The 13,787-nt window shown below is 49.5% G+C and overlaps 1 protein-coding gene across 3 annotated transcripts; it reads left to right on the top strand.

The window, feature by feature from the left end:
* The first annotated feature begins 1,322 nt into the window (after positions 1 to 1,322).
* LOC122388436 lies at positions 1,323 to 8,307 on the top strand. Of its 3 annotated transcripts, XR_006257794.1 has the most exons (3): positions 1,323 to 1,565; positions 1,713 to 1,883; positions 8,227 to 8,307. XR_006257794.1 is itself a non-coding variant. In XM_043379506.1 (2 exons), exon 1 carries the CDS (start codon positions 5,354 to 5,356, stop codon positions 7,775 to 7,777), a length of 2,424 nt encoding a protein of 807 aa, XP_043235441.1. In that variant the 5' UTR covers positions 5,336 to 5,353; the 3' UTR covers positions 7,778 to 8,079; positions 8,227 to 8,307. The 3 variants fall into 3 exon arrangements, 1 of the variants encoding a protein (XP_043235441.1); XR_006257795.1 differs by having other exon boundaries at positions 1,323 to 1,883; XM_043379506.1 differs by lacking the exons at positions 1,323 to 1,565; positions 1,713 to 1,883 and adding an exon at positions 5,336 to 8,079.
* The last annotated feature ends 5,480 nt before the right edge of the window (positions 8,308 to 13,787 follow it).

Raw genomic sequence — 13,787 nt, 5'->3', positions numbered from 1 at the left:
ACCGTTCGCCAGCTACCGAACATTAGGAAGTGGGTAGTCCGAACAACACGTGAGGTAAAACGCCCCATGGGGCGTTTTGCCCCGCGACCTTCTGGGGCGTTTTACCCCATTACGTAGTTTGGTCGGAGAACAACGCCTTGCGCTCCAGCAAGACATAATTTAATACGAACCAACCCGGCATTATAAGCGTTAGACAATAATTGTTCAAAATACATAAAAGTCGTTAACCTGATGTGGACCACAAAAGAACGCCATGATGCATAATCAGACAACAAAACATAAAAAATCACTCTAAAAACACATTTTTGGCTATATATTCCTAAAGAGTTATCACAATTTCTTTCCAGTCTGCTCAGATAATGATCATATAGTGCACGTTTTATTGAAGAGAGGATGTTTCCTCAGGACCTTGCCAGTTCCGAGAAACATCGGTGAGGCGTTTTACCTCGGCGGGGCGACTTGCCCCGGTCTACCCTACTCGTTAGGTACTACCAGCTCCGCCAAGCACCCTCCATAATGCGTAATCCAGGACCATGCATACCCACCCAAATATCCTCCTCATCCGCCATCCACATCACTGTCTCACTCCTCTTTGCCTCATGTCTCTGCCTGTCTGCCTGTTTGTCTGTTACCTGTCTGTCTGTCTGTCTGTCTGTCTCTTTCTCTCTCTCTCTCTCTCTCTCTCTCTCTCTCTCTCTCTCTCTCTCTCTCTCTCTCTCTCTCTCTCTCTCTCTCTCTCTCTCTCTCTCTCTCTCTCTCCTCTCTCTCTCTCTCTCTCTCTCCCTCCCTCTCTCTCTCTCTCTCTCTCTCTATTTATCTCTCTCTATTTCTCTCTATCTCTCTTTCTCTCTCTCTATCTATCTCTCCCTCTTGTTCCTTACCCTGCTCGGGGCGTTCGGTCAGTCTCATGCCTTCCGCCGGTGGTGTCAACAGGAAATTAGACGTAGCGCCCCAATGAGGGCCGAGAAATGGCGCCGTTAATTTACGTCATTTCTTTTTATGTCGGCGGAGACAAAAGGAGCGGAAACGGTAGTTTAATTCCCCGGCGAGGTGACGGGCGACCCTTGGCCCCGGGGCCGGCGGGCTGATCGGCTGCCTGTCGGTAGTCCCGTGGGGACTGACACCCGGGCCGGGTCAACTGGCTCGGTCAGAGAGGTCCGACACCTCAGCCAAGTCATTTGCGTCAATTGCGTCCATATTTGTCACCCGACGCCGGGATGAAATACTACTTAATCTCAGTATCTACCGAAAAATGCGAGCGACACCATTCCCTGAACGATAGTTCCGGATAATTCATGAAAAGATGTAAAATGTCGGTAACTGTTGGCGCAGCGTATCCGGCGCCGATACTTCGGCTGACTGATCCTCGGAAGTGGAAGAACCAGCGGTTTACAACGAACGAGTTTGTTTGTGTATTGTGGAACCAGCCGGCTCAGCTTTGGCTCAGCTGACCGTGTTATTCCGCAAAATGTCTTTGTTTGCTTAGTTAGTTTAGTTATGTGTTATTTTGAAAGATTTTGTCAACGGCTAAATTAAATAATTATAGTGGACAGGGCAGAACCTCGGTGAGTAATTTCATATACTTGCCTATCTACTACTGTTACGTTCCATATCCTCGGCGTTACGTTCCATATCCTCAGTAATTGTCAGTATTTGTGTCAGAATTTGTTATGACGAATGCTTGTTTACTTTTGTGTTTTGCTTTGTTTCAGAAACCACTTTTACACTCTCACTCGATCATGTTCAGTTCAAATATATCGTCAAGTTCATTTCAAATAAATCACAAGTGATGAGTCGGTGCGTTTAGAGATCTGACCGTCTAAGAATTGGAAGAACAGAAAGGTAGCCGGCGACAACAGTTTCGAGGGTTCACCTACATTGAGGTATGGACAAAATGGAGACATTATACAAGCTCACTGTTCATGAGCTAAAAAATGAGCTGTCAAGAAGGGGCAGAGCCTGCAAGGGTATTAAGAAAGACGTTTTAGTGAGTCGTTTGAAAGATGTTTTGGAATCGGGAGGCACTACCGTGGCTGATTTTCTCACTGAGTTCAATGCATCAAAAGCTGCTGATCTTGCTGAATTTACCCGTGGCCTCACTAGTAGATCTAGAGACAATTTAGGATTTAATACTGTAGCTCCAGAGAAAGACTGTGCTCCTGATAAGCCCTGCAAGGATGCTGGTATAAATGTCAATGACAGTCAGGAGGCTGCTGAGGCTCAGGGGTTTGACACGAGAGATGACAACCACAAACGAGCTGCGTCTGAGGTAGCCAGCTCTATTGTGTCAATCGGGTCTACCTCATCGAGGCACTCCTCTTGTTCGCGCGCTTCTGTGTCGTCACTGAGGGCAAGGGAGCAGGCGAGGAAGGCAGGTCTCCGGGCAAGGATCGACATGCTGAAGGAGAAGCAGAAGTTGGAGGAGCAAGCAGTGGCGCAAGCAGTGGCAATGAAAATGAAGAAGGAAGAATTTAAGCTACGCATGGAAATCGCAGAGGCTGAAGCAAGGGAGCAGGTCTTTGCCGAAGAAGAAACGTCGGTCGATGCAAGAACAAGTCAACCACATCTGGTAAGATCTGCATCACTCATAAGCCATGCAGCATATGACAACGAACATGAAGAGAGTACAGCCATAGTGGCATGCAAGGAAGAAGCTAGAAGGTGGGATGTAGAAGGAGAAGAGGCCAGAGAAAACAATTCTCCCAAGAATGATAACAGGGAAGGAGACACGCTGAAGGAAGCTGGAGAAGAAAGAAGCATGGATCAACGACAGGTGAGCAGTGAGACGTACCAACATGTCGACACCACACAGGCACTCCTGACCCACCTCCAGAGAGGACAGTTACCGAATGTCGAAATTCCAGTGTTTAGCGGAGAGATAACAAAATACCGATCCTTCATCCGGGCCTTTGAAAGTCGCATTTTGTCGAAAACCGAAGATGACGAGGAGAAGCTGTTTTTCCTTGACCAGTACACCCGAGGAAAACCACGAGACGTTATAAGAGGCTGTTTGCACATGTCACCTGGTGCAGGATATCGGGAAGCTAGACGGCTGCTAGAGCAGAGGTATGGAGACGACGACTCTATCACGAATGCATTCGTCGACATGCTCATGGAGTGGCCCCTGGTGAAGCCTGGGGACGTAGAGAGCTTGGATAGATTCGCATTGACGCTCAGGTCCTGCCATAACGCAATGGGTGGAATCACATCAGAAGGGAGGGAAACCGACCACCCGAAGACGATGCGGAGAATACTTGGGAAACTTCCGTATCAGCTGCAAGACCAGTGGCGCCGTTTGGCTGACAGGATTCAAGAGGAAGAGAGGAGAAAGGCTAGGTTTGAAGACATCGTCAACTTCGTGGAAAAGGAAGTAAGAATACAAACCAATCCAATGTTTGGACGTCAACACAACAGCAAGAGCGGTGAGCTTGACGGTTCACGGAAGAACGTTCAAACCGTGTCGGCGACAGTCGTCGGAGCAGATTCTGGACGTCATCAGACCTCGCGAGTGTGCTTGTTCTGCTCCAGAGACCATTGGCTAGACCAGTGTGATGACCTTAGAACTTTGGCGCCTCATGAGAAGAACAAATTCATCAGAGAGAAGGGTCTTTGTTATGGGTGCTTGGGCAAGGGCCACCTGGTTAAGGAATGCGCAAAAAGAAGAACATGCACGATCTGCAAGATGCGGCATCCTACAGTGATGCACAACAGATCACCGTCATTGCCTGGTGCAAGCAATGATAATGACAACCACGAGGGGGACATCAGTCGGGACAACTCCAGTGCCAGCCAGTTGGTAACAAACGGCAGGGTAAAGCTAGATAGCGCTTTAAGGGCTAGCGCTGAGTCAACATCCACAATGATGGCAGTACTACCGGTAAAACTGCTCTGTTCGGATCACAGCAGTTCTGTGGAGACTTACGCATTTTTTGACAATGGAAGTTCGGCAACCTTCTGTTCGGAGTCTCTATTGAAGCAACTGAAAGCCGAGAGTAAAGAGATCAGGCTGTCGATGACTACTGCGTCCGTCGATAATCAACAGCTAAACAGCCGTGTGGTCAGGGGCCTTGCGATTTCGGACATGAATGGCGATATCTGCATTCAGCTGCCTCCGACATACACCCTCAAATCCATTCCCGTGAAGTCAGGAGACATGGCATCGAACGACGAGCTGAAGCAGTGGACTTACCTGCAGGACATCCAGCTGACAAGAATCGACGCTGAGGTTGGCCTGTTGATTGGTAGCAACTGTCCTGAAGTGCTCCAGCCCCTGGAGGTGAGGCGTAGTGAAAATGGTGGACCATTTGCTGTTCGTACTGCGCTTGGATGGGTCATCCAGGGTCCAAGGCGAGGCTACCAAGCGGAGGCCGAGGGAGTGAAAGTAAACCGCATTCAAGCCGCTAAGGAAAATTCAGATCTGCATCGTAGCTTCATCGACCTTTACAATCAGGACTTTAGAGATCATGACAGCTCTGTAGAGGTGGGTCTGTCCAGGGAAGACCAGTTGTGGCTGAAAGAGGTGGAGAATGGAGTGCGGCACGTGAACGGACGCTATGAAATTCCACTTCCACTTCGGAATGCAGGTGCCTTTCCCAGCAATAAACAACAAGCGGAGCGTCGTGCAGAGGGTCTGAGGAAGCGGATGCTGCAGAGCGAGAAATATCTGACTGACTACAAGAAGTTCGTGAATGAGCTGGTTGAAAGGGATTATGCAGAGAAGGTGTCTAAAGAAAATAGGGGTGCGCACTTGGGAAGAACGTGGTACATGCCGCACCATGGCGTCTATCATCCCATGAAGCCGCAGAAGATTAGAGTTGTATATGACTGTTCTGCGAGCTATAAGGGCGTGTCGCTGAACGACAGGCTTCTGCAAGGACCCAATTTGACAAGTTCGTTAGTTGGAGTACTCTTAAGATTTCGCCAAGAACCGTTTGCCCTCATGGGAGACGTGGAGAAGATGTTTTATCAAGTCCGTGTACCTGTCCAGGACAGGAGTCTGCTTCGATTCCTTTGGTGGGCTGAAGGGGATTTGTCTCAACAGCTGGAGGAATACCAGATGAACGTCCATCTGTTTGGAGCAGCTTCATCACCATCATGCGCAAACTTCGCACTACGAAGAACAGCCCAGGACTTTGGTGATCTGTATCGACCTGATGTGGCAAGGTGCATAGAGAGGAATTTCTATGTAGATGATTTTCTGAAATCTGCCGCAACTGAAGACGAAGCAGCTGACATCGCGCTACAGGTTCGTGATTGTTGTGCCAGAGGAGGCTTCAATTTGACTGGGTTTGTAAGCAACAGTGAGAAGGTCATGTCGCGTCTCCCGGAGGCAGATTGTGCACTGACTCGCACAATGAGCCTCTCTTGTGGTACGCCATCTTCACAGAGGGCACTCGGAGTGCAATGGGACATCATCAATGACACCATGAGTTTTCGTGTCGAGGTTGATCCAGGACCACCTACGAGAAGAGGAATCTTGTCTACCGTCAGCGCCGCCTATGATCCTTTGGGATTAGGTGCTCCATTCATTTTGCCAGCGAAGTTCATCCTCCAGGACCTGTGTCGTCTTAACTTGGGATGGGATGACAATATCCCTGAAGAGCATGCTGAGAGATGGACGCAATGGTGCAACGACCTGAAGGAGCTGAAACAGTTCAGTGTGAGCAGGAGTCTGTCACCTGCTGACTGCAAGGCGGTGAGTCGTCAGTTGCACCACTTTGCGGACGCCAGTGAGAGAGGATACGGCACTGTCAGTTACATGAGACTGGTGGACGAAGAGGGGAAGATTCGCACGTATTTGCTGATGAGCAAAGCAAGAGTGGCACCGTTAAAAGTATGCACTATCCCTCGGCTCGAACTCTCCGCAGCTGCCCTAGCCGTTCAGATGAACACCCTGTTGCTATCGGAACTCGAAGTACCGATGGACGCCGTCTTCTTCTGGACAGATAGCATCTCAACCCTCAGATATATACAGAATAAGACCTCGAGGTTTCAAACCTTCGTGGCGAACCGCCTCTCGATCATACATGCTGGCTCGAATCCCGATCAGTGGAAGTACGTGCCGTCATCTCTCAATCCTGCTGACGACGTGTCACGTGGTCTCACGGCGCGACAGTTCCTCGACTCCAAACGTTGGACTGATGGCCCTGAGTTCCTCAGCGGGCAGATACACGTCTGGCCTGATCAAACCAGCGCACTGCAATCAGTAGAAGGCGAAGAACCCGAAGAGATCAAGAAAGTGACGGTGAATGCTGCTCATGTAGATGAAGACGATCCTACATCACAGCTCCTGAACAGATTTTCAGATTGGCACAGGCTAAAAAAGGCAGTTGGATGGCTGCTTCGAATCAGAGCTACGCTTCTCATCCGAGCGAAAACGAGAAAGAAGTTAAATGATGGCACGGAAGACGTGCAGAGCAAAAACGTTTCTGCGCGCCTCACTGTGCGCGACCTTCAGGACGCAGAGTCTGCAATCATCAGATTCGTACAGCGACGGGTCTTCCCTGAGGAGTTGACCAGAACTCATGTGAAGAAAGGCAGCCCTCTGTATCGCCTTAGTCCACTCGTAGTCGATGGGACTCTGACCGTCGGAGGTCGTCTGAAGAACAGTGGGCTTTCAGATCTGGTGAAACATCCAAAGATTCTTCCCAAGCAAGGCCACGTCACAGACCTGATCATCCGTGACATGCACGAAAGAACTGGTCATCAGGGACGGGAACATGTTCTGGCGGCCTTGCGCTGCGAGTATTGGATTGTGAGCGGGAACACAGCTGTCCGCAGAGTTCTGTCCCAGTGTGTTGGGTGCCGGAAACGACAGGCTGGCGTCGTCACCCAGGTGATGTCTGATCTACCAGAGGAACGTGTAACCCCAAACGAACCTCCTTTTACGCGTGTTGGTACTGACTACTTCGGGCCATTTTTCACAAGAAGCGGCAGGAAGCAGATGAAGAGATACGGCGTACTGTTCACTTGTCTCACAACCCGCGCTGTGCATATCGAGATTGCTGACAGCCTGGACATCAGCTCCTTCATCAGTGCACTGCGTCGCTTCCAGGCAAGACGAGGTCAAGTCAGGCATATCCGCTCTGACAACGGAACTAACTTCATCGGCTCCGATCGAGAACTGCAGGAAGCGGTAAAGAACCTGAACAGAGACCAGGTTCACGAATTTTTGTTGAAAAGAGGCATCAAATGGGTATTCAACGCGCCAGGCGCTTCGCATCATGGGGGTGTGTGGGAGCGGCTTATCAGGACTTTCAGAAAGATATTAGGCGCGCTTCTCAAAGAGCAGACCCTGACTGATGAGTCACTCCGTACGCTGACGTGTGAAGTCGAGGCTGTGATGAACAGTCGACCCTTGACACCAGTTTCCAGTGATCCAGCAGATCTGGAGCCACTGACGCCGAACCATCTGTTGCTGCTCCAAGGATGTGCTGAACCCTGTGGCGTGTTTGATGAGCAGGACACGTACTCCAGACGACGGTGGCGCCAGGTGCAGTACCTGGCAGACGTTTTCTGGAGACGCTGGATGGCAGAATATCTGCCTCAGCTACAGCAAAGACAAAAGTGGATGAAGGTCAAGAGGAATCTGTCTGTCGGCGACCTGGTCTTGATCGTCGATCTGAATCTACCCCGACCACAGTGGCCTCTGGGTCGGGTGACTGAAGTGTTCCCAGATGCACAGGGTCAAGTCAGGACTGTGACAGCTAAGACCGCCAGATCTGTATTCAAGCGGCCCATCTCCAAACTGGTACTGGTGCAGGAAGCGATTGTGTGAGCGCCGGACGTCCTTACCTGCCCTTGTTGTTGAACCTGTGTTGGTTCAAGGGGGAGGGTGTTGGCGCAGCGTATCCGGCGCCGATACTTCGGCTGACTGATCCTCGGAAGTGGAAGAACCAGCGGTTTACAACGAACGAGTTTGTTTGTGTATTGTGGAACCAGCCGGCTCAGCTTTGGCTCAGCTGACCGTGTTATTCCGCAAAATGTCTTTGTTTGCTTAGTTAGTTTAGTTATGTGTTATTTTGAAAGATTTTGTCAACGGCTAAATTAAATAATTATAGTGGACAGGGCAGAACCTCGGTGAGTAATTTCATATACTTGCCTATCTACTACTGTTACGTTCCATATCCTCGGCGTTACGTTCCATATCCTCAGTAATTGTCAGTATTTGTGTCAGAATTTGTTATGACGAATGCTTGTTTACTTTTGTGTTTTGCTTTGTTTCAGAAACCACTTTTACACTCTCACTCGATCATGTTCAGTTCAAATATATCGTCAAGTTCATTTCAAATAAATCACAAGTGATGAGTCGGTGCGTTTAGAGATCTGACCGTCTAAGAATTGGAAGAACAGAAAGGTAGCCGGCGACAACAGTAACAAATAACTTTTATTTTTTCTTTCAAAAATTGTACTTCAGTGACAGATCACCAGCTGTTAGAAACATAACTTGATAGGAGAATTGAAGCAGAAGCAAGAGGATTAGCTTGAATAAAGGTCAGCTTGGTATGTAAGGTTACCTAAAATGTCTTCACAACTTGATTTAGAGCAGCGCTCTATTCCCCAATGGTAATAAAGAAGGTCAACCCCCAAACTTCCGCGGCGGCCATGAACTGCAAGGCAACGATGCTAATATTTTCGATACCAGAAAGGGCCGAGATTAATGTTGCTAGTGGTCCCACATTTAAAACAATAGCAGAGGAGGCCGGTGACAGCTCTCTGCTGAAACAGAGGTAGATGATGAACAACTCGGGACCATCTGGAGCACCGTCGGGCGTTAGAGACCACTCTTTGTCGGGCCTCTTGTCTCGCCACCGTATGTCTGCATGTAGAGCCGTATACTCTATACAGAGCCGCTGCAGTTTCCATTGCAGCGAGCCGTAACATCCGGGCCAATGCGGCGATTAGTTGGAGTTGAACTCCTGCTCCGGATGTCGGCAGCGCCGCCGCTCTGTGCCGCCCGCCACCCAGAGGCCACCGGCCGCTCTGCGCGGACAATGCAGATAATTAAACGTCCAATAAATCGGCCTCCTTTGCCGACTGTTGGTTAGGGCGCCGGCGTCCCGGGCGGCCGACACCTCCGGCGGCATGTATCAGCGCGGCTGCAGCTCCTGCGTCCCCATTTCCGCCGGCCTTTGAGCGTGCATCCGTGCCTCCGTCTCTGGACTGTGACACCCTCCCTACCTCCCGCCCTCCCCGCCCCGCAGCCCGCCGAGTGAGTTACACTATCTTCACACTTAGCGACATATGAATTCCGCACTAATAAAGTCGGTCGGTCCAATTAGCATAAAGCAGCGTGGTAGCGCTGATGAACGAGAGCCGCCCGGCAGGGGGCGGCGGGGAGCCGGTGGCCGCACGTGCGCCGCCGCCGCCGCCACCGGTCCGGGCCCTCTGACGATGTGAAGATAACTCACTGACAGATCGGGGCGAGGGTGTCTGATTGGGATAGACGAGAAGCGGTGTGTGGTATGGACAGCGGGTGGACCGCCGGCTGAGGCAGCGGTACTGGACAGATCGGGCCAGGTCACACGGACGGAGCACGGACGGGAGCCGTGGGTCGTGACGCGGGTCCCGTGACGGGTCGTGATGGTGACGTGATGTGAGTGAGGTGACGGACCGCCAGGGCCTTGGTGTCGAATGATGACGCATCATTCAGCGGCTTTTATGCATCTTCTGATCCGCTGTTTTGAGTTTGTGCCCAGAAGCTCGCCAGAAAATCTTTAACTGGTTGATGATTTGCATCCCGCGAGCGTGTTGAAATACAGATGCATCGTTGTATGGTGTGATGGCTAGAATCCTATGGGCATTGGGCATTGTGTGGTAGGCAGTATTGCCACTAACAGCGAGTCACTTTTTGCTGTGTTTGTGGCCAATGGAACGGTTTGCTGTGTTTATGTAGAAGTGTTTATAGGGTTGGTGTTTAAACGGTGCCTCGTTTTATTTTGTGGTTTCAGGGTTTTGTGTTCGCTGTTGCAGTGAACAGAATACTACATGCACTGTGATCTATAGTTGCTAAGGTGGCATTTGGTGCATTTTGTGGTAGATGGGATGATTTTGCGGCACCTTGTAATAAGTAGTGCGATTAGAAACAAGAAGCTCGCAAGTTTGGTTCAATTAATGAGAACTGAACACTGCCACAGAGCTATTGGCGGTTTTTGAGCTGACACAGGAGATAGCCACCTGACGATAATAAATCAGCCCACTGCCTTGGACAGGTGTAACCGCCGGCTGACATAGTGTGCCATCACCGCGCGACTTCTCACTACCACTCACGGACAGCGCCGCCGACCGTGACACGCTACCCAACGGGTGGGCACACCGCGCCGGGCGGATGATGTGTTCTTTCTGAGGTAAAAAATGGCCCGAATTACAATTATGTGTAACGAACTCCCAGCATCGCTCATGACGAGGCGGACTCGGACAAATTCAGGTATGATTTACTCGAGTGTGGCGCGCAACAGGCAAGTACCAATTTGTAGGGTGCGCCGTTTGGGTCGCCACCAAATTCCAAGCTGTTGCAGCATGGCTGGGTAGTGATGAGAAGTCATCAGAACTTGATAGATATGAGCCAATTATTTGATATCTGTGGGTTTAAGCCCGTAGCCGTCACCCAAAGGCTCATGAGCCTGTTGATAACACATATTACCCGCATAATAAATATGCACTCATGTAGCATATGCAAGGTGTGGAGCGGCAGGAAGGGAAGCAGTCTGTCAGACCCCCTGGGGGCGCTCCGAACGCGGGAACTGCGGGGGACCGCCGCCGCACCGCTGTAACGCCGCTCCAGTCCACTGGACACCGGACAATGAACGCCGGACACCAGCGGACACCGGCGGACACCGGCGGACACCAGCGGTGGACGGAGGATCGGCAGTAGACTTTGGCGGCACCTTGTCCCCCACCTGGGCCCAATCTTATTGATGTCACACTTCCCTATATACGGCATTTGGTAGCGTGTATCATAATGCCGGTGTGGACAAAGGCGTAACCGAGTTAACGAAATGATTCGCGAGAATATCAACATTGGCACTGAAATGACGCGGGTACCTAAACAGCAAATATGATATCACAAAACAAATTGAAATTCCTCGATGCAGTTAGCATCTTAACCCGCGCCCCGTTGGGCTCTGCCGAGCAACGCGCCCGGTTGGGGGGGGGGCCATTTTGCCCCCCCCCCTAATATCTCGAGAACCACGCAACATAGCGACAAGCGGTAAACGGCGTTGGATAGCCCCAACGGGGAACTACCTTGTGACCCAATTTTATTGACCTAGGTCAAACCGATGACGTCACAGGTCAGGTCAAAGGTCCAATTTTCACCGTTTACAGGCATTTCAAGAAATGCGTTGTTAAATCGAGTAAAATGCATTTCATTGAAAATCATCGATGGGGAAATGTTCTTCAAACACATATTTTGCTATTTGAGGTCACTGATACCAGGTCAGGTCACAGAGGTCAGGTCACGGGGGGGTCACAATATGAAAGTGTCCTGTGATACATGTGTTTTATGGTCCATTTTACATGACAAATGCGATTATGTGGGTCAGGCAGCCTTTGGGGCCAGCTTAGGTCACGTTTTGGTCAAGGTCAGGTCAAGGTCAGGTCAAGGTCAGGTCAAATTAGGTCAAATTTCAAAGTTTATATTTCTGCATAAAATGGGTATCGAATCGATGCAGCTCGTCACGGGGAGTTCAATGGTGGTCTTTGTTTTGCCGTACGTGGTCTAGAATCGCTAAAAATTGAGTTCAAAAATTTGACGTCATCATTTTTGAACAGTTTTTTCTTTATAACTTGGCCAAAAAACGAGATATCGATCTGAAATTTGGTATGTATATAGAAGAGTGCTGGGACTATCACATATATTCCGGTTTTTTCGAAATTCGGAAATTTTTTGATTTTTTTTTGTTTTTCTAAAAAAATCAATTTTTTGATTTTTTTGGGTCAAAAACCAAAAATTTTGAAAATCCGAGATAACAGTTTTGTAGCGCCGCTTTTTGTCTACTAGACCATATAAAGAACTTAGAAATTGCTTGATAACTGTAGATTTGGAGAGCGTTTCAAGATTGCATGTTTTTTGCTCATTTTTGCTCGAACTTGACCTCAGTTTGACCTCAATAACTCCTGACCTAAGGTGACCTAAGACTTGAAATTTGGTGTGAAGATGTCAAATTGATGCCCGGGAAGGTACTGAAAATTTAGCGGCGCTGCGCGCCGCCGTTTTCTTGCTATTCAGGAAAAACCACAGGGGGGACCAAAATGCCCCCCCCCCCAACGGGGCGAGGGTTAATTTAACCCAAATGATATCGTTATATTGTACATACTGCACATGGTAATAAAACAATCCGAATTCGTATTGAAGTCGAACTATTTCTTACCTACACATGATAATAACAATATAAACGCGTACAAAGCCAGAGCATCCATCGGGTCTTGAGTTGACCATTGTTCGATGAAGCTCGATCAGCGTCGATCGAACAGGACGTTCGGAGGATCTCAGGCAGCTATGTGAGGGGCGCGCTGACTGAATTCGACTGACGAGACAAAGACGGACGGACTAGACGGCCCGAGCGACGGGGCCGGCCCCCACATCGAGTGGCGAAACGGCTTCCGTCGCGCGACCCCAGCGCCCCTGGCGGCGGACGGCCGAACTGAGTGGGCCCCACGGCAGCGACTGTTGCACGGCGCGCGGCGGCAGGGCCGGGGCCACCACTGCACCGGGTGGGTCCCCTGTCCGGCAATCATGGCCGACGCGCCGGCGGCCGCGCCAGGACACCGCGGCCCGCAGTGAATGGGAAAGTCGCCTTTCCCACACATATATCCGTCCAGCTCGACAGCATTGCAATCAGTCATAAATTTCGCCTCAATTGCAGCTCGTGCTTCGCAGCAAGGCGTTATAGTCAGCGTGCAAATTTTACAATCCGAAATCATACAGGGTACATTGTTCTGATGTCTGAGGAATAAAGCCTGGCTTATTTAATTACTGCCTTTGAAAAGGTGTGGGTCGATAAATTCGATATGGGTGGGTTCGTAATAACTTTATCCTGCCTGACTCGCGTTGTCTATTATCAAATAAACCAAAGTAATGTGTATCCGATGAAACATGATTATGTAGCTTTAGCTGATTGACGAAATACTCATGATGTACTTACATGAAAGGCAATACAGAAGTAAGCAATATGAGACATTGGTTCAACGAAATAAAAAAGTCCAATAAGAAACATCAAGCAAACCGGTAAGGAGGCTTGAAATGATCTCACGCATGTCAAAGTGTTTTTTTTTTTATTTTAGGCAAAATAAATATCTAAAACAGTAAAACAAGCTTTTGGCATTACGCCATCATCAAGTTTGAATAAATAAACATGTTTTTGATTTTCAAAAAAAACGGTAAGGGTTAGGTACCTTTTTTGTTAAGCGCCTGAGCTTGCTGTACGACGAATTAGAAAATTGCTGGCGATTAACCCGCGCCCCACTGGGGGGGGGGGCTATTTATAGCCCCCCCTCCCGTTTTTCTGCAATAACTTCCAAACCCCTTGACGGATCGACGCCAAACTTTCAGTACCTTCGGCTGCATCAATTTGACACCTTGTGTCAAAATTTAAACTTCGTAGCTACCATAGGTCGGCCGGAAATGACGTCAGAGTGACGTCATGTTCGTCCGATTTCGACGCAAAACATTGAACCACGGCAATCGCTCCCAAGAGCTCAGTTTTTGAGCTAAATCCAATTTCTTTGCATGAAAGGACTCAGAATTGACCGCGCTATCAAACTGCTATCTCGGATTTTCAAAATTT

The sequence above is a fragment of the Amphibalanus amphitrite genome, unplaced genomic scaffold, assembly GCF_019059575.1.
Source record: "Amphibalanus amphitrite isolate SeventyFive unplaced genomic scaffold, NRLGWU_Aamphi_draft 000018F_arrow, whole genome shotgun sequence".
In the NCBI taxonomy this organism is placed as follows: domain Eukaryota; kingdom Metazoa; phylum Arthropoda; class Thecostraca; order Balanomorpha; family Balanidae; genus Amphibalanus; species Amphibalanus amphitrite.
Note: the sequence above shows the minus strand (reverse complement) of the source record. Positions and strands in the feature narration are given on the sequence as shown.